Here is an 18,928-nt window from a genome sequence, read left to right on the forward strand (position 1 = left end):
TGATTTCTAACCCCATTAAAACAGCATGACATGAAGCCATGGGTGGCAGCCTCCTCCCACGATGCAGCACTCACACTCACTGCACACACTCCGCGCAGGGCTTTTTACTTTTGTCCCATTGAAAGCTGATAGCATAGCCCCGTGGTTCCTTTTTTAAATTTCAGGTCAATTAAAATTAAAGTGGCGCTAATTTTAATGTACATGTAATGAACCAGAAGAACAAGAGCTGGCAAGATCCAGGGTGCTCCGTTCATCATCTTCCCAGGATGGTGTGGCTACAAGGGCTTCTCTTTTAATGCGTCTGATAGCCAAAGGCATCAGAAGCAGCCAAATTAGTCAAAGCCAAGTAGTTTGAGATTTTGGAAAAACATGTATTGTTTTTACCAAAATACAAATAAAGTGAATTTAGATAAATGCAGAGGAAAAAAACAAAACAAAACACTCAAACCACTCTGAAGCACGTGGAATCCGCTTTGAGCGTAGACAAACTAGTGACAACAGAGCACATGAACAGGGCTTCTAAATTTTTGTTTCCATTTCTATATTTCATGCTTGTATCAATATAAATATGGAACATATTACATGTATTTTCTCTTGAATCCTCGGTTATGTATTTATAACAGGGAGGAAGGATATAGTTATTTTGAAAATTCAATGAAATATAAAAATGTAATCAAGAGTCCAACACCCATTGGATCTTGATTTAACACAAAATCCTTGAAAAGGGGGAGTTTAAAGGTTTGTATCCATTTTAGCATGATTATTTTATAAGAATCCATATGTTTTAAAACATTTCTTTGGTTGGAAGACAGCAGTAACCAATCATTCATAAATCTTTTTCAATAAAAAAAATTTTTTAAGGAAACCTGTCATTTTGGATTTGTGACTCCATTTTGAGTTTTCTGTGATGACATAGTCATCATGAACAATAGCTTAAGAAGTAAAATTTAGTATATGTGGTAAGGTGGGAACAGGGAACACATCACACAACCTTGGTTTATTAATAAGATGCATAAATAGGTACTTAGGTCATTAGTCAGTATGAGTGAAAGATGTTAGTGTTCATGATGGTTTTAACAAAGCGCAAAAAATTAATGAGAGATTCAAGATGCCATCATGACATAGCATGAAAAGTAAGTGTTAATGAAATCTCAGCCAATTCTGATATTTGAAATTTTAAATAATGGAAAAATATGAATTAAAAGTTTAATCTTATTTCTTCATTCAGGATAGTCACTTGTGGCTGGACACTCACCTTCTTCTAAAACTCAAATTTAAAGAAACAAAAGTTCTTCTCAAATTCCCGAGCCATATAGAAGGCTTTAGGGTTGCAATGCAACTGTAGCATGCTAGCCAGCCTGTCTTCCACACAGGTGTGTTTTGGCTAGTACTGTCTGCGTGAGGTATGGCCCAGTGAACAGAAGAGCCATCGTAGAATGTTACAGATGAATGAAGACTTAGGTGAGGTTCACCCCCTGGAGCTTTCCCCCACTCTCAGCTTGAATCTCTCTCATGTCATTATATCAGAGGGTGTGTGGAGGGGTGAGTGCAAATCAGAGTTGCTTAGTCAGAACTGGGACATTTTTATCAATTCTGAATCACACCAAATGTTGCCCAAGCACTGGCCCTCTGTACTGGGGCGTGTTCATGAAAATAGAGATAACTATGATCTTCCAGAGAGGCCACTTACTCTATCCCTCCTCTAGCTGAATAACAACAGTGGACAGATATGAACAATAACAGAGAAACAAAGGCCAAAAGTTCACCTTAACTTTCCCAGCACTTTCGTCATCTTCTTTTTTATCCTCAAATTCAAAGGCAACAGTCATGCGCTGTTGTCTCTGCTCCTCCCACAGGGTGGGGTTGAAGCTGTCGCTGTCTGACTGGAAATCTATGGAGTCCAAAGTATTAATGCTTTTCTTTTCTTTTACATACACAATGTATTTAATAAAAAGTTTAATATGTTATGCAAAAAGAGACGGCAAGCACCACCAGTGAATACAATAAATACTTTTAAAGGGACAGGGAAAAGACATATGGAGAAAGGAGGAAAAGGAGAGAGCTAGAGGGCAGGAAGGGGAAAGAGGAAAAATCTTTTCGGTGTTTCCTATGTGGTCTTCTGCATTTTACTGTTAGTCATGAGATGTTGGGAAGTTTCCCAGCACAGGATGAGCTCCCCTGGGCTAACAGTCACAGCATGGAGACTGGTCAAAACATTCCAGTCTCTTGAATTCTCACAGCAGTGGAGGAATCACACCATCGTCATCCTTGTTACAAAGAAGCTGGCTGCGTTTTCAGATTCTGCCCCAGGTCTCTCAGGTCCTGGGTTCTACTCTATGTTGGGGTGACTGCAGAGCCCTCACCACCTTAAAACCAAACCAAAGCTAGATAATACACAGCAATGATTTTCAGTCAGTCAAGTGCTCTGTAATCTGACTCCCTTGTTGGTTCTCTCTCTCTCTCTCTCTCTCTCTCTCTCTCTCTCTCTCTCTCTCTCTCTCTCTCTCTCTCTCTGTGTGTGTGTGTGTAGTTACCGTATTTTTAAGGTAGAGAACACATGGAGATTTTCAATTTTAACACTATAGTTTCATTTCATTTAAATGTCTCAAAGAAGCAAAGAAGATGGTTTGTAAATCCCCAATTTACATCAAAATGTTGTCTAATGGAAAAATTTGCTTTGTAATATAGTAGTAAGTTTTGCATGGAACCCCAGTAACAACTGCTCAGTCGAGGCTAAATCCTTTTCCAAAGAATTTCTCTTTGTCATATATTTATTTGCTTTATAGGGTTCTTAAAATTCATTTACTATTTTCTTCTCAACAGAGAGAAGGTGACTGACTGAGTTGAAATTCAAGAATTATTTTTCAATTATTACACCAAACCTCTGTCCTCAATAGAAAAACACACAGAAAATCTAAGGCAGGAAGGCAAATGCCCTTATATTTTAGGTCACCAGCTTGCTGACCTAACAACCCAGAACTACCCAGGGGTTTAGGCAACACATTGGATCTCAGGGATGGCTTATGGGTCTGGGTTACTTTTTATCTTTTCTCACATTATTTTAAAACCCAGGGATAGTGTTATATTTCAAAACAACCTTCCCTTTTCCTATTTCTGCAAGTCAAAAGTATCCCTACATATTCATTTGTATCTGGACATCAGAGGTGGAAAGCCATTTACTATCATTATTCTTGAAAAAGAGAACACACAAGCAAACAGTTCATATCACAAGGTAGTTTCAGACACAGTGGGGTTATCTGTGCGCACATTAAAGTAGGTACACTGTTCTAAGCAACACCGAGACTCTGCATGACTACAGAAAACACATGTCAGCCAACGCGGTTTCAAACAGGAAAGGTCAAACCTTCTTAAAGATTTGTACAATAATGTGATCATAGGTAGGAGACTTATTGTAGCAGATTCCGATTTTTAGAAAGTATCTTTTAATCATAGCTGCTGACATTGCTTAGTGAATCTCAATGTCATTGTTGTAAGTCCTGTCCTGTGACTAACTCACATGTAGGGGTACAATATTGCTGCCCTGATGTTTAAAATATGTTGTGTAATGTGTGAGCACAAGAGAAGACACTCTGGAGATCGTCTCTTTTTGTCTCTGAAGCCTGTCTTTTTGCTGCTGGTAGTTGGGCACATTTGATGACCAGGTTCCATACCCTGTGGCCTAACTCTTAAAGAGATCACTGTAGAGTGCTGACATGAGCTATAAAGAGGAATACTTTTTTCTTGTGTGTGTGTGTGTGTGTGTGTGTGTGTGTGTGTGTGTGTGTGTGTGTTCATGTGCACACCGGTTTATTCATGTGCATTTGGTTATATGCGTGTTCACATGCAAGTGGCGGCCAGAGATCATTATTAGGTATCTTCTTCATTTTACCCCTACCATAGTTTTTGAGGCAGCACCTCACATATGGGCTAGGCTTGCTGGCCAGAAAGCACAAGGCACCTTTCAGTCTCTGCTCCTCAGGTTTGGGGTTAACGGTTATGGGTCACCATGCTGGGATTTCTATACTGATTGTGTGGCTTGAACTCAGGCTCTCATGACTGCACGGCAAGCACCTTACCAACTGAGCTACCTCCCAAATGAGCCTTGTTTTTAGGATCTTACTTAAAATATTACAGCACAGAGACTCAAACTCCCAGATGGCGTACTATAGAGTTTTCATTTGCTGCCTGTGAACCAGTATTTCTGGACAGAGATTAGAAATAAAAACATCTCTTTTTATCCACTACATCATAAACATTAAAGAATGCATATGCCAAAAACATACCTTCATCACCACGGGGCTGCTGGGGAAACATGTAGTTGGTCAGTACCCTTTGCTTGGTTTCTGGGTGGGCTTCTGTTTGTAGAGGGATAAGGGCCTTGGACTGGAAGTAACAAGCACAGCACAGGTTAGATGAACAAATCATCCAAGAGTTAATATAAGAAACTGGCCAACGATCTGATCTCTCAGAGACGAATCGATAAGATGACACAACCGGAGACAATGCTGAGACTCTTTCCAGATTTTAAGGTTATAATAATAATAATAATAATAATAATAATAATAATAATAATAATAATAATAATAATAATAATAACAACAACAACAACAATAATTATTATTATTATTAATTATTAATTTTAGTATACTCTTATAAAGCTAACCAGAATCTGTTCAAGTGTGCACTTCAGTTCTAATCTTTCAGAGGCCAGAGCGTGTTAAACTGTTCAACTGAGTGAGTGCTTGGTGTGGTCCTGGGCACACATTCCTTCTCATGGGTTGTGGTCTAGACAGACACTGAGCAAGGCACGGCCCACATCTGGATATGAGCTGTGAACTTAGCCAATGTTTGTGCTCTATTTTATTCTCCACCACTAGTTTGATATCAGAAATACTACTTTTGAAGGCTTTTAGAACTCAAGTATTACGTTCGTAAGGATAGTGCAAATGGTACTTAACAGGGAAGAAGCAAGGTCTTCTGGGGGCCTTGTACACCTCACAAAGCTGTCTAGAGATATTAAACCACAGTTCAAGTTAAACAGTGTGGTAACTTTCCTGGTTATCCCCACCACTAGAATAACACTTGTGATAAGAAATTTTTACAATGTAAAGCTATGGACCCAGCAGCAGAGCTGTCCGACCCTGGAGATATACACCTGTAAGGACAGACAAGTGCTGCTGAGGAGGCCATCAGAGCTTGGATGACAATCCAGCCTTTCACCAGCAGGGGGAAGCAAGGGCTGGGAGCAGAGGAGGCGACTCTGGGGCTTACACTGTAAATGTCGTAGAAGCTGTTTTTAGGTGTAATCAAAGAACCTAAGTAATTGAAGTACAGACTTGATGCCCAGGGAATATTAATACATCAAACTGAAGACGCATTGTTTTTATTTGGCCATTCATTATTTTGGGGTAGGAGTTTCAAAGATTTAGGAACACAAAAAATGATTCTCAGTAAATTCTGCTGAAATGACCCTCAGCTGCTTTTGAGGCAAAGTGTGTGTCTCTGTTTTCTTTTCTTTTTCAGTTAATAAAGTTATCCATTAACAGGTAACCCCTGATTCCATTATAATCTATTTTCAGAGTATATAAAAATATCAAGATAACCACAAAAGTACTGAAGATAGCTATCAATATATAAGCAAAGGCCTTTATAAAGTTTTAGACTTAAGCTGATTATAATTAACAACAATGACGCAAAAGGAAGATAGGGGCTGGCAGTTCCCTCTTGTGGGATTACAGTAATGGTTTTTCATTTTTTTTACCGTCAGAGCTCTAATTAAAGTGTATCCTCTAAGGACGTGTGTACCACCAGGAGCTGAAAAGCCATACAGACCATCAATTTTGTCTTTAGCTCTGGTAATGAAGCAGGTGCCGAGCAGAGCTGTTTGCGGAGCATAGAGGCCACAGCTTCACCTGCACAGTGTGTGATGGAAGCCTTGCTCAAATCCCTCCACCAGGCATGACGAATCTGAATTTTATAATAGTTGCCAAGAGTACCTACTGGGACTCAGTAACCTAAGATTTCAATTACAGTTCATTTAAGGAGCACAATAAATCATGGTATAATTGTTTTTTTTTTTTCTTTCTTTTTTTTTTTTTTTTACCTGATTGTCGGAAAGCCACAACGCTGCAAGCTCTTTGAGTTTGGTGAATGAGAATGGCAAATTCTTCAGCCTGCACAGACAAGAGACATCTCATAGCACAGGTACTGAGGCAAACGTGCTCTGTGTCAACTTATTGCTCTTTCAATCCTTTCTCCTGAGTGTCCAAACAGTCTTAAAAGAATGAACACCTTCCTTCCTTATTTATTAGTATGTGTGTGTGTGTGTGTGTGCATGTGTGTGTGTGCACGTGCACATGTGTGCATATGTGTGTGTGTCGATGAGCATGTGGAAGTCAGAGGACAAGTTGTGGGAGTTTTTTTTTTCTCTTCTTCCACCATGTAGGCCCTCAGGACCAAATGTAGATCATCAGGACGTTTACCTTCTGAGAACATCTCCCAGGCCTCAAACAACAAAAATCTTTCTATTCATGCAAATGCTTTCCATATTATCTAAGTAATATAAAAGTCCAGTTAACATTCATGGTCTTGCTCTACAGTTTGCACCCCAGGGATAGTGATGTCTCAGTGGTTAAAAGAGCTTGTTGCTCTTTCTAGGACATGAGTTCAGATCACAGTCCTCACACTAGGTTCACAACTCCTTTTAACCCTAACTTCAGGGGGTTTTCATACATGTAACACACATACACACACAAATAAAAATAAAATATTAAAAACCTAATATGTACTCCAAAGCAGCTCCTATTGTTGTGTGTGTGCACACACACATACACTCCTAAATAATAGAATAAAAATAAAGTGTTAAAAACCCTAAAGTCATTTTTATACCCTAGCAGTGATACCCCTTTTCTCATAGCTGGAGTGCACAGTGATGCTCAAACAACCCAGGAGAAACTTCAGCATATCCCCTTCCAGAATGTTCTTCCTGCCATGCTTCACTTGACAGCTTCACTGAAATCCCACAGTTCTTCGGTGCTTAAATACCATTTTTTCATGTAAAATATTTTCCTGGTTTCCAATCTAAGTTACTTAACTCAGCCTAGTCTCAGAGTGCCTTGCCCTTCCTGCATAGAACACTTTGTAGCTTTTACAGGTGACCATTTCTGTGGCTGCTTATTATCTGACGTCCTCACAACACTAGTTTCCAAAAGGGCAAGGGCCACGATGCCTTCTATCTAAGTCACTTCAGAGTCTCCACAGCAATGATCGTCTCCTGAAAATGTGTTTTTATCTTCTCTCAGGCCTTGAACATTGCATGGGAGACACCAGAAGAAAGAATCTTTAAAAATAGTTATTTGGAGACATGTGAAGATTGGCTTCAGCTGTATCATTCAGTAAAAATGTGGCTTTTGCCTTTGGGAAAGCAGGCTGGCCAACGTCTACTTCGGTGTGCTCCGGATGCCTTCGAACCAGTGTGTGACCAGCACATTCTGATTACCTGGGTAACCATCATCTTCGAGCTGCAGAGCCAGCAACACAAACATACTCACAAGAACATCCTCCACAGGCTCATCCCCAAACACACGAACATTCTATACATAACTGGCAATGAAGACTCTAATAAGTCTTTTATATATTGGAACCCTATTAACCAATTGACAAATGCACTTTTAGAAAGGAAGTACAAAATATAATGATTAATAAGGAGTCATTGTCCAAAAGCAACCAGGCACTTTAAATCAATTTAGTAAATATTAAAAGAGGTTGACCACAGTGCACATGTTAAGAGTGTGTAGTAGACAGAGCTCTTAGGGAGACTACCTAAATCTTATGAACTAATGAACACCAGTAAAATATGAATAAGAACACAAACAAAGGAGGGGTTTACTTATATCACGTTTTGGGGGCACAGAATTATAACTTTAACACTGAATTACTCACATAGGTTGTTTAAATTTACTTAGACTAGAACTGTAAGATTTATGGGGTGGGGCAGTATTTTTGTATTATATACAGTTGAGTAAAAAGCTGCCACCAAGTGATGCATCAATGAAACCCATCAATATTCATGCTATGTTCACGCATGCTCCTGAGGGTCATCATGGTGCAGGCCTAATGTGCAGTACAGAAAGAAGAATGTGATGGACAGCGGGGCCCTCAATGCTTTATACTCCCCCAGTGATCACTGATGAACGAGCAGGGCATTGGCCAAGGCACCACCTGGTAGCTGACAGAGCAACACAGCCGCCGTTGCTAGCTATCGTGGCAAACTCTGCAACCCAATCATACTAAACACAAATCGCAACAGTTCATCACTATGACAGCACTTCTCATATAAAGTCCCTCTAAGCACTTGGTTTTCTGTGGCCATGTTAATTTTGGCCTCAGATCTCACTATGCATTGTCTGCCCTACCCCCAATGAACTGAAAATATTAACTTGGCTGTGTTTGCAGTCACTGTACTACAGGATATATATGATGCTTTGAGCATCCTTCTTCTTTTTTTCTTTCTTTCTTTTTAACCTGAGGATGTATTTTAAATTTCTGGCTTTGTGCGTCTCTGATATCTTATTCATATTTACTTCCTCAGCATCCACAAATGTGTTTGACCCGTGACAAGTGCTGAATCCTACCAGCTTTGCTAGGTGAGGACCACCAGCATATCAATACCTCTATTATGGTTTGTTTGTGATATTTGGCAAGTGTACTGTCCATATAATCATTCAGAATGTTTAGGAAAATTGAGTATGTAGGAGTTCTATAGCTGGTCAATGAAAATCCTCTATCTAGGTTGACAGTGCCCACGGAGCTCAGATAACTCATTTTGTGATGCTTCCCCAATAGGAATTCATCCTCCTGTGCTGACTCCACTGCAGTCGATGGAAGCCTACCTCATCTTCCTGTGCTGACTCCACTGCAGTCAATGGAAGCCTACCTCATCCTACTGTGCTGACTCCACTGCAGTCGATGGAAGCCTACCTCATCCTCCTGTGGTGACTCCACGGCAGCCGATGGAAGCCTACCTCATCTTCCTGTGCTGACTCCACGGCAGCCGATGGAAGCCTACCTCATCTTCCTGTGCTGACTCCACTGCAGTCGATGGAAGCCTACCTCATCCTCCTGCGCTGACTCCACTGCAGCCGATAGAAGCCTACCTCCTACCTCCTAATGTAGCTCTTAAGAATGTATTTCAAGATCTTAAGAAAGGCCTTCTTGGATGTGACATTCAAGGCATTGCCTCTTCGGCCAGTCTGGTCACCAAGCCCGAGGAGGATGTGACTGAGTTTTGATGCACAAAGCCTTGTTGTCACATTGCTGCTTTGGTTTATAATTAAAATCTCAAGCATCCCAACAAAACCCTTTATTCTCTTATGTGGGAACATGGCTTAACTACAAAGATGGTAGAGTTTTTTTTTTTTTAATTGACGTTTTGTTTTCAAAAGGAAACTGAAAAACAAAACTTTTATGCTTATTCCTGAACTTTTGTGCATATTCTTTATGACTTCCCAAACTCTGGTCTCGATGACCCTAGTGCAAGGCATGAGATATTCATACCATCACTCATCCAACAGAAATTGCAAGAACAGGGTTTATGCACCCGTCTCTGTAGCCACTGTGTCAAGACAGAAACATTACCCACCAGTATCTACTCTTTCCATTTCCTATGAGGAAATATTTTAATAGGGATGGGAAAAAAAGACAAATTATAATTTCATTTTTGTTTGTCATAAGATCCTTCTTACTCTGAATGTCACTATTATCCATCCTTACTACAATGGATCAGAGTTGACAAGTGATATTTTACCTGTCACTACGTAGACCAGGTTGGCCTCCAACTCAGAGATCCACCTGTCCTTGCCTCCTGGGTGCTGGGATTAAAGGCGTGTGACACCACTTCTTGCGCTATAATCTACTTTTATCAAATAGTTTACATACCTATTATCACTCAGGTTTAAGACTCGCAGCCTCTGCATCTGCCCAATCTCTTCAGGAAGAAATTCTAGCTTATTGGAGCGGAGAGACATAACTGTGACATTCTTACAACTTCCGATCTGAAGGGGACAAAAAGAAGTGGGGATTACAGGGTTGTGCTGCCTACCGTACGGAGTTCTTGAACAAGAAACAAAAGTGCATTTTAGGAAGGAATCACAATGCATTGTTACTGCATATTTGTTTCTCTAGTGTACAGAACAGCTTAGACCGTAGTTATGTTCTCTCTTCTTTTCTTTGGGTTTTTGAAACCATTGTAGTCCAGGCTAACCCAACACTCACTGTATGAGCCAGGCTGGCCTTGACTGTGAGGTGGCTGTCCTTCATCTGTCCCTGAGCACTGGGACAGTGGGAATGTGCCCCCACACCTGGCCTAGAGAACTCTTTACATTCCAATGCTCTTAGCGCATGCAGGGTATGTATTAGTTGTCTTACGGATTTATAACCTGGCTTTTTACAGCAGCGTATACAGCAGCAATGCGCATCTCATATTCTTGCGCATATTAAGAATACATTTTTAAACAATGTAAATGTTTAAACACTTGGTAGCGATGTTTTCACAAATCATGCTTTTTTTCTACATGATTACCAATCTACCTGTACTTAAAACTGGGCAGCACACATTCAATAACACTCTTGATAGTTCCTCAGCAAACCTGGTTTTAAGTCAAATGTAAAATAACGATATATTTATTATTAATTTGTCATTGTGGATATTTTTAGTAGAAAGTTTTAGGTTGAAAATACACCTCACATGTTTTTCTTGACATTTAATAAATAAAATCCAGTTTAGAGATAAAAATCAAAATATTCTCCTCGCATATCCAGAAATTAAGATAATGTTAAAAGAAACATCAAGCTTCACAAACATAGTAAAAACCCACTTTTCTTTTTTTGAGACAGGGTTTCTCTGTGTAGCCTTCGCTGTTCTGGACTTACTTTGTAGACCAGGCTGGCCTTGAACTCACAGAGACCCGCCTGCCTCTGCCTCCCGAGTGCTGGGATTAACGGCATGCACCACTGCGCCCAGCAACAACCCACTGTTTTGCTTCAGAAGTAGAAATGCAATTATCCTAACTGCTGTGCCTCACTATTCTTAAAAGCAAAGTAAATAAATTATTCAAAATTGCATCTCTCAGCATTGATGAACATGTTCTACTTTTCTTTACATGCAAAATGGTATGGAGCTTATCACCCAAAAAAGCAATTAACATCTATGTAATCAGATAGGCAATGCCTACATATTTTCACAGTTCAAGTTCAACTCATAAATCTATCCTGCGACTGCACCTGTTAGGTGCGATTTCATTTCAAAACAGATTAATTGAAAATTAATTGATAGAAATGGGCTTGCGTCTCACTTCTCTGGGCAATTCTGGGAGGAAATTCTCGTCCACGGCTAAGGTTCGAAGGCTGTGCAGGTAGCCAATGGTGGAAGGGAGGGTTTCCAGCTCATTGCAGCTGCAGTCAAATTCTTCTAATAAAGACAGGCTGAGAAGTTAAAACACAGTTTTAGACATTCTAAAAGTTGCAATTAAAAAAAAAAGTTTTGAAAAAGCCACATGTCCAAATTCACACACTACCATTAACCTGGAGTAACACAACAAGATGCAAATCAATCTAGTTAGTAAGTACAGTGGACCAAATACCATCACACACACACACACACACACACACACACACACACACACACACACACACGGCTGTGTTTGTCATTTATCTGAACCACTCAGGATGACACAAAAGACAGTTTGTTTACTACTTAGGTGTCATTGGCAGCAGAAGACATGGAATGCACACCTGTAGCTGGAAGGGCAGGAAGTGAGGGGCACAGAGGACAAGATAGAACCAGGGGTGAGCTGCTTCAGGTTTTACTGAGTGCCCTAAGAGATTAGACCCTGGTTAAAGACCCCTGCAGTAACTGTATACAATATCTACCTTTAAAATACACTTTGCAGATGAGGAAAATTGAGGCTTACAGAGACCAAGGAATGTGCTGTTGGCCACATAGCGGCACATGTGAGGCAGAAGCAACGACAGCATAGCTTTCTCAGCTCCGTCATCCCACCCGTCAGGCGGGACATGTCCAGCATGGAGCTGTGTGCTGTTTGAATCATACAGTGTTTGTAAAATATACTAACTTTTCCACAATGGCTCAGATTTTGGTGCCTCTTGAAATAATGGGCCTTTTCTTGTCCACGGTCAACACTTAGAATGGAATAAGAGGCATTGCTTCAAGCGGGCATGCCGCTTTAGTTTGTCCCAGACCCCAGCTCTGCACACGTAGTCACATCAGTCCTTAGAAGAGAACTGGCGACCGCACTCTGAAATAAATGATCATGAGGAAACAAGATGATTCTATCCTGTTCAGCATAACTCGGAGATGAGGAGGGATCGGCTCAGCATAAGCGCTAACAGCACTGAAACTGCCAGTGATATTTAGGGCCCTGTGAGCAGGAAGGAATTCCCAAGAGTGAAAGGGCACATCACTGCAGAAGGAAAGATGAACCAGTTGGACTAAGGTTGAGGAATAAGCTTTCTCTTATGTACACACGACAACTCGTTAGCTTCAGAAGTCAGCGATACGGATTTGTGTTCCAGGTCTGTCATTTTCTTGATGCATGCCTTTCAGAGTCAGTGACTAACACAACGACCACCCACCACAGCTCAAAGCACCAAAGCTGCTTCATTTACCTCCCAGGCAAAGGGACACACAGCGGAAGAAAATTGTTCTCTGAGGATGAAAAGTCACAGAAGAGATTGGCGTGAGAGTAGGTCACCAAGACTACACGACAGAAATGGCAGAGTGCATTTAATCATCTGAGTGCAATCAGGAAGGCAGCCCCAGGCCAGGTCTCAGGAGATAGCTGGTGTCTTTCTGTTCAGCGTGACTGTGGCCAGAGTCCCTACAGGCCTATGAGCCGTTCAAGGATCAAAGGTTTCTGTCAAGAACCTAGGGCCATATTCTTAGAAAATAGTTTAGAGTTATAGCTTTGTTCTTGTTTTGTTTTGTTTTTGATACTTAAGGAAAAAAATCAGCTGTATATTCAGAGGTTGAGTTAAGGACTTTTAAACAATTTAAAAAGTTAACATAAAATCCTTATTTCTTTCTTTCATACACACATTCACAGGTCAATTTTGAATGGCAGTAAGGCACTCATTGCTTTGGGAGTTTCTGTTGCAAAGTTACCATGGTTCAGTAATAACACTAGTCCCTCAACACCACTGACATTTCAGCTATTTGGTTTTTAACCGCATGGGTCATCACAGGTTCTTACATCTAAAACTCGCAACGTGAATAAGGTCGAGTGTCAGCATCAAGGATCAGGCGCCACTGTCAAAGCCCTGCTGCGATTAGCTATGTGCCTCTGTGGTAAGCACACGCATAGACAGCAAAGCAGGCAGTGTGTTGGTTCCTTGTCTGCCAAGAGTAGGCTCAGACTTGGGCAAAACAGGTTGATTGTTAAGACATTACTTCTAGGGCTGTGAGGATGGCTCAGTTTGAAAAGCACTTATCATTCAAGCATGAGGATTTGAGTTAAATTCCTGGCACCCACACCAAAAGGTAGGCCCATGGGGGCACACTGGTAATCTCAGCACTGGGGAGGCAGAAACAGGAGGATCCATGAAGCTTGATGTCCAACCAATATAGCCTACTTGGCGAGCTATACATAAGTAAGGGACCCTGATTCAAAAACATGGCACATGGCTCCTGAGACTAGACACCCAGTGCTGGCCTGGTCTTTGTATGTGCCCATGTGCTTACCTACCCCACAAATGCAGCGGCATACGCATGACCATACACCCTCTCACAAATATAGAGTGCAGCACAGCAGAAACTGCCAGTGTTCTGAGGAAATAACTCCACAAGATTTGAACAGAACTACAGGAGAAATAATTGACCACGGGAATGTTGACACTATTAGGGAATCCTAGATAGGCTTTCCCAGGCTATTCTTGAGGACAAAGCAACCCACATCCTAAAAGAAGTGACCCAGAAGAGAGTGATGCTGGTGAGGCTCTTCACCTGAGGGGCATGACAAAGAGACCACAAAGAATCAAATTTTGGAGGACGGTAATCTACCGAGGCAAAGAAAGATGCTGGCTCATGTGTATCAAACTTGCTAGTCAAGGTCTTCCTGGTGGACTTTTACAAAACAAAATGAAACCTTAATTCTCAATCTTCTTAATGCACAGTGTACTAAGCAAAAATTAGTTTTACTATTTTCTCATATTTTTACACACTTATGATATGTGGTTAGAGTACTTAATGTCACAACAGGCATATCTTTAAAAAAAGAGTTTTTGTCGAAAAGTCATGCAGTGTCAAAATGTATGATCATTCTTATGGACTAGTTATAATGTAATTTATACTGAGAGATATGTATTTAATACTCTGATATTCAATCAGCTCTTGGCCCAGAGTCCCTAAAACTCTTGGTGTGGTCAAAGGCAAAGTGATTTTGAATAGTAATGAGAAGACATGACTGAAAGTTGTTGCAGGAGAGGTGTGTGTCAGGGAGGTAGCCACATAACTTTAAGGTTGTAATTCTAGTCACACCAGACCTCTGGTAAGGAGGGAAGCCGAAGTTGAGCTTATTACCAAAGGCCAATGACATGCCAATCATGTTTTAAAAATAAAGCCTCAATAAAACACCAAAAGGACAACGTACTGGAAGGCAGTACAACAGAGAGGCACTGGGGCTCTGCGTTCTCTTAAAAATACTGTTCCCTGCAAGACTTCTGTTGTTGCTGCTCATCTGTGCCTTTGCAATATAACTCACAACCCTTTCCCAAGTTCTCTGAGACATCATACAAACAAACAAACAAACAAAATAAAACAAAACCAAAAACAAAAAGCTGAGTCTGAAAAAAGAATTGCAAGAGCTTCCTATTTAAAGTGGTTAGTCAGGGTTTGTGCTTGATCCCTAGTTCAGAGGCAGCCTTGTGGGACTGAGCCCTTATTTGTTGTCTTCTTATTTTAACTAAATAAAAATGTGTCAGAATTAAGTAGTATCATCCCAATTTGGGCCTACTGATGATTGAGTAACTATTTGGTGTGGGAAAAGACCAGACACTTCAGTCAACAGTCCTGTTCTCTCTGTGCTTTTGTACTGTATCCTGAACGACACACACACACACACACACACACACACACACACACACACACACACACACACACACAAACACACAGAGTTTTTTGCTATATAAGATCATGCTACCATGCAACTGAGAACTTCCTTTATTAAAAAGATAATATTCTGTAGGCTGCTGTTTTGTCCTATTGGCGGTGTCCTTTGCCTTAGAGAAGCTTCTCAGTTTCATGAGGTCCTATTTATTATTGATCTTAGTGAATGCTCAGGATGTTGTCTCCTGTACCAGTGAGTTCAATGCTATTCCCCACTCTCTCTTCCATTAGATGTAGTGTGTCTGGTTTTATGTTGAGGTCTTTGATCCACTTGGGCTTGAGTTTTGCGCAGGGTGATAAAATATGGACCTGTTTGCATTTTTCTACATGTGGACATCCAGTTAGACAAGTACCATTTATTGAAGATTCTTTCTTTTTTTCAACCGAAGGATGCTTGAATCTCACTCAGAAGGGGAAATAAAATAGACATCTGAAGTAGATGGAGGGAGGAAACTGGGTGGGAGGGGTATGGCGGGGGGGAAATAGGAGTGAGGATCATGAGTTGGGAGGGGGAAGGCTGGGAGAGAGAATGGAAACCATTGTGGTGCAACTCTGGGGCGGGGGAGGCTTCTGAGAGTCTACGGGGGTGACTGTAGCTGAGAGTTCTACCAGCGAGATGTATGGAGCCTGAAGAAGCCATCTCCTGCAGCCAGGCAGGACTGCAAATGGAGGGAGGGAAATACCAATGTACCCACAAAACCTTCAACCCAAAATCTGTCCTGCCTACAAGTAGTACAGCAATAAAGATGGAGCAGAGATAGAAGGATTGGTCAACCAATGACTGTCCCAACTTGAGACCCACCCCATGGGAGAGAGCCAACCCATGTCACTATTAATGATACTCTGCTGCGCTTGTAGACAGGATCTTGTAGACAGGAGCCTAGAATAACTGTCTTCTGAGAGGCTTTATCCACTAGCTGATGGAAACAGATGCAGAGATCCAGAGCCAAAAAAAATAGGCTGAGCTTTGTGACTTGGGGAGGAGTGGGGGAAAGGATTAAGGACATGGCAAGAAGAGACCTGCAGCATAAACTAAGCTGGGCCCATGGGGAACAACAGAGACTGAACCACCAGGGCATGCATGGGCTGGTCCTAGGCCCCTACATATATGTAGCAGATGAGCAGCTTGTTCTTCATGTGGGTCCCCTAATGATTAGAGTGAAGGGTGTCTCTGACTCTTTTGCCTGTCTCTGGATCCCTTTCACCTGGCTAGGCTGCCTTGTCTGGCCTCAGTGGGAGAGGATGCACATAGTCTTCCTGCAACTTGAGGTACCAGGGTGTGTTGGTACCCAAGGAGGTCTCCCCTTCTCTGAGGATAAGGGGGAGGGGAAATGGGGCATATGAGACTGGGACTGGGAGGAGAGGAGGGTGGCTGCAGTCAATGCTATAAAGTGAATAAAAGAAAAAACAGATACCATTTTTTGCCCTATGCAATGAACAGAAAGAATTAAGAGCCTGACAGTTATTTGGAATCTTTGGGTTATGAAGTAGAGCTGGTGGGCACAAATACACACTTCTCAATGACCTCTGAAATTCCCAAGATTTAAACTCATGACATATAGTGCCACCTCAGTTTGTTAATGATTAATAAATTTATTTAATTAATTAATTACTAACTCCTAATTCACTAAAGGTATTTTAATATAGGCTCTTATATAAAATCAGTTATTTCATTTGATCAGGTTACCACTGGTATTAATAAAAACGAATTATAAAGAACAGACCAAGCAGGCAGTATTTATGTAGAAGACAATGTCTATAACTTCCCAGGTTAAAAGCAAAAACAAGCATAAGGTATTTTTTTTTTTTACTAGTGCTTCCTAAATTTCAGGGCAACCTGCTAAGATGCAGATTCTGATGCTGTAGTTAGAAATGGGAGCGGACTGCACCCATAACCAGCTCCGGGGAGACACGCATGTTCTGGGTCCAGGAAGGCGTAAAATATTGCTTTCGTAACTCTTTCAAGAGCAAGATGTAACGTACACGGTAGGCATGCCAACAACAGCTGGGGCCGTATTTAGGTCCCAGCTCTTTGAGCACCAGTGACAGTAACAGAAGAAAAAGCTTCCGCCCTGTTTCCGAAGACATGTCCTGTGCGTTTCCCTAGTTCATTTTGACCTTCAGGAGATTCCTGGCTGGTCCTTGGTTACAGGATGAATGAAGGAATGTGAACATGTCACATAGATAATCTATAATCCACTTCAACATTATTTACGGCTAGTGAAGCTACATGAATGCTGTTGCTAATAAACAGATGACTTTGGTCTTCGTCTTAGCGCGTCTTTAACAGAAGTAATGTGGCCCTTGAGAGCTGAGTGAACTTCATGTACCATAACCCCCTCAACTGTAAAATGGGCAACGCACAATCTGTACAGGCTCAATAAGGGTTAAGTGCACATTAACGCCTGGTGTAGAGGTCAGACTCCATTAACCCTGAACAGCAGGAGGTAGACGGCATGCTGAGGAATCACTGTCTGAGCTTTCCTTCAGAAACATTCAGATGCTGTTAGGGGAATTTCACTTAGTTAAACTTGGTTGTGTCTTAAAGTAAAGCTGCTGATAACTTATCAGAAGTTGATTAGTGGTTTGTGGGAGGCATATGAACTAAGTGTATCTCTACAGAATTTTGTATATCTGCAGATATTTTGGATAGAAGGAGGGATGGAGGGAAAGAGAGAGAGAGAGAGAGAGAGGGAGAGAGAGAGAGAGAGGGTCTTTAAGCAGACTTGGTATGACTGACTGTGTTAGCCCAGCGCAGGGCAGAGACCAAGCTGCAGGCTGTGAGTTGGGCTGGATGTCTACACTCACAACCATCAGAGGAAGTATCTAGCTGAGTTGCTCAGTTGGCCCATTGTCAGCTTTATGGCTGGGTAGCAGAGGTGACAGTAGTGCTTAGACATGTCTATGAGGTCAAAGTACACAGGAAGGAAGTAAAGCCCATCAAGCTCTTCTATGGGCAAGAGAAACACTGAGGTAATCTTGTTATACTCTTTTAAAGGTGTTTCCATAAATATAAATTAGCTGTATTTGATAATGAGCTTACATGTCAGGCTCATACATATATGTAAAACACACTAACTCCTCTGCTACCCCTGACCTTTCTGATGGCCACGCCCCCTTTCTGATGGCCACGCCCCTTTCTCAGATCGCCCTTCTCCACTTACACATTTCCCAATTCTATGTATGAGAGAAAACGTGATTTCTGTTATTCTTATTTCAGATATTATAAAACTACTCATTTAACTTAGGCTGGAGATTAAGTCTTAGACCTCATACTTCCCATTAACCTTAGGTAAGCTGTGGGGCTGTTTCCAAATAACGAGAGGACATTACCAGACTTCAGTCAGATTAATTCTGTGCTGATAACAGAAGATGCCTGCTCACTTTGGTTCTAAATCTCTGCCTAAGTTGGGTTTGGTCAAACAGAGGAGGGAGCTGCATGTTTTAGAAGTACTGGCCAGACCCTAGCACGTCCCATCATTGTACAGACAACACACTTCCATTCCACCCAACACTGCCATCCACCCAGAGCAGCTACGAGCTTTCATGTTCTTTGCTCTATTGGGAAGCCAATTAGATCAACTGAAAAGGAAGACCATGAAAAAGTATTTTAGATCGCATGAAAAAAAATTATTCTCAAAATCCCAAATACTGCTCTACCAATTTTTAGTGGAAAACAGAGGAAATAACTCTGCCTATCGACAGACTTTAAAAACAAATCCCATCTGCTCCAAATGATACTAAGCAATA

The 18,928-nt window shown here is 41.3% G+C and overlaps 1 protein-coding gene across 1 annotated transcript in view; it reads right to left on the minus strand.

Moving 5' to 3' along the window:
- Lrrc7 (leucine rich repeat containing 7) overlaps positions 1-18,928 on the minus strand; it is a 471,125-nt gene that overhangs the window by 71,947 nt on the left and 380,250 nt on the right. Inside the window, exons 12-16 of the mRNA XM_051165943.1 lie at positions 11,352-11,481; positions 9,937-10,052; positions 6,104-6,173; positions 4,284-4,383; positions 1,767-1,891 (exon numbers count right to left, since the gene is read on the minus strand). Of these exons, the coding sequence (XP_051021900.1) occupies positions 1,767-1,891; positions 4,284-4,383; positions 6,104-6,173; positions 9,937-10,052; positions 11,352-11,481 (541 nt within the window). The remainder of the gene's footprint in view (positions 1-1,766; positions 1,892-4,283; positions 4,384-6,103; positions 6,174-9,936; positions 10,053-11,351; positions 11,482-18,928) is intronic.

This window comes from Acomys russatus, chromosome 23 (assembly GCF_903995435.1).
Source record: "Acomys russatus chromosome 23, mAcoRus1.1, whole genome shotgun sequence".
Lineage (NCBI taxonomy): Eukaryota > Metazoa > Chordata > Mammalia > Rodentia > Muridae > Acomys > Acomys russatus.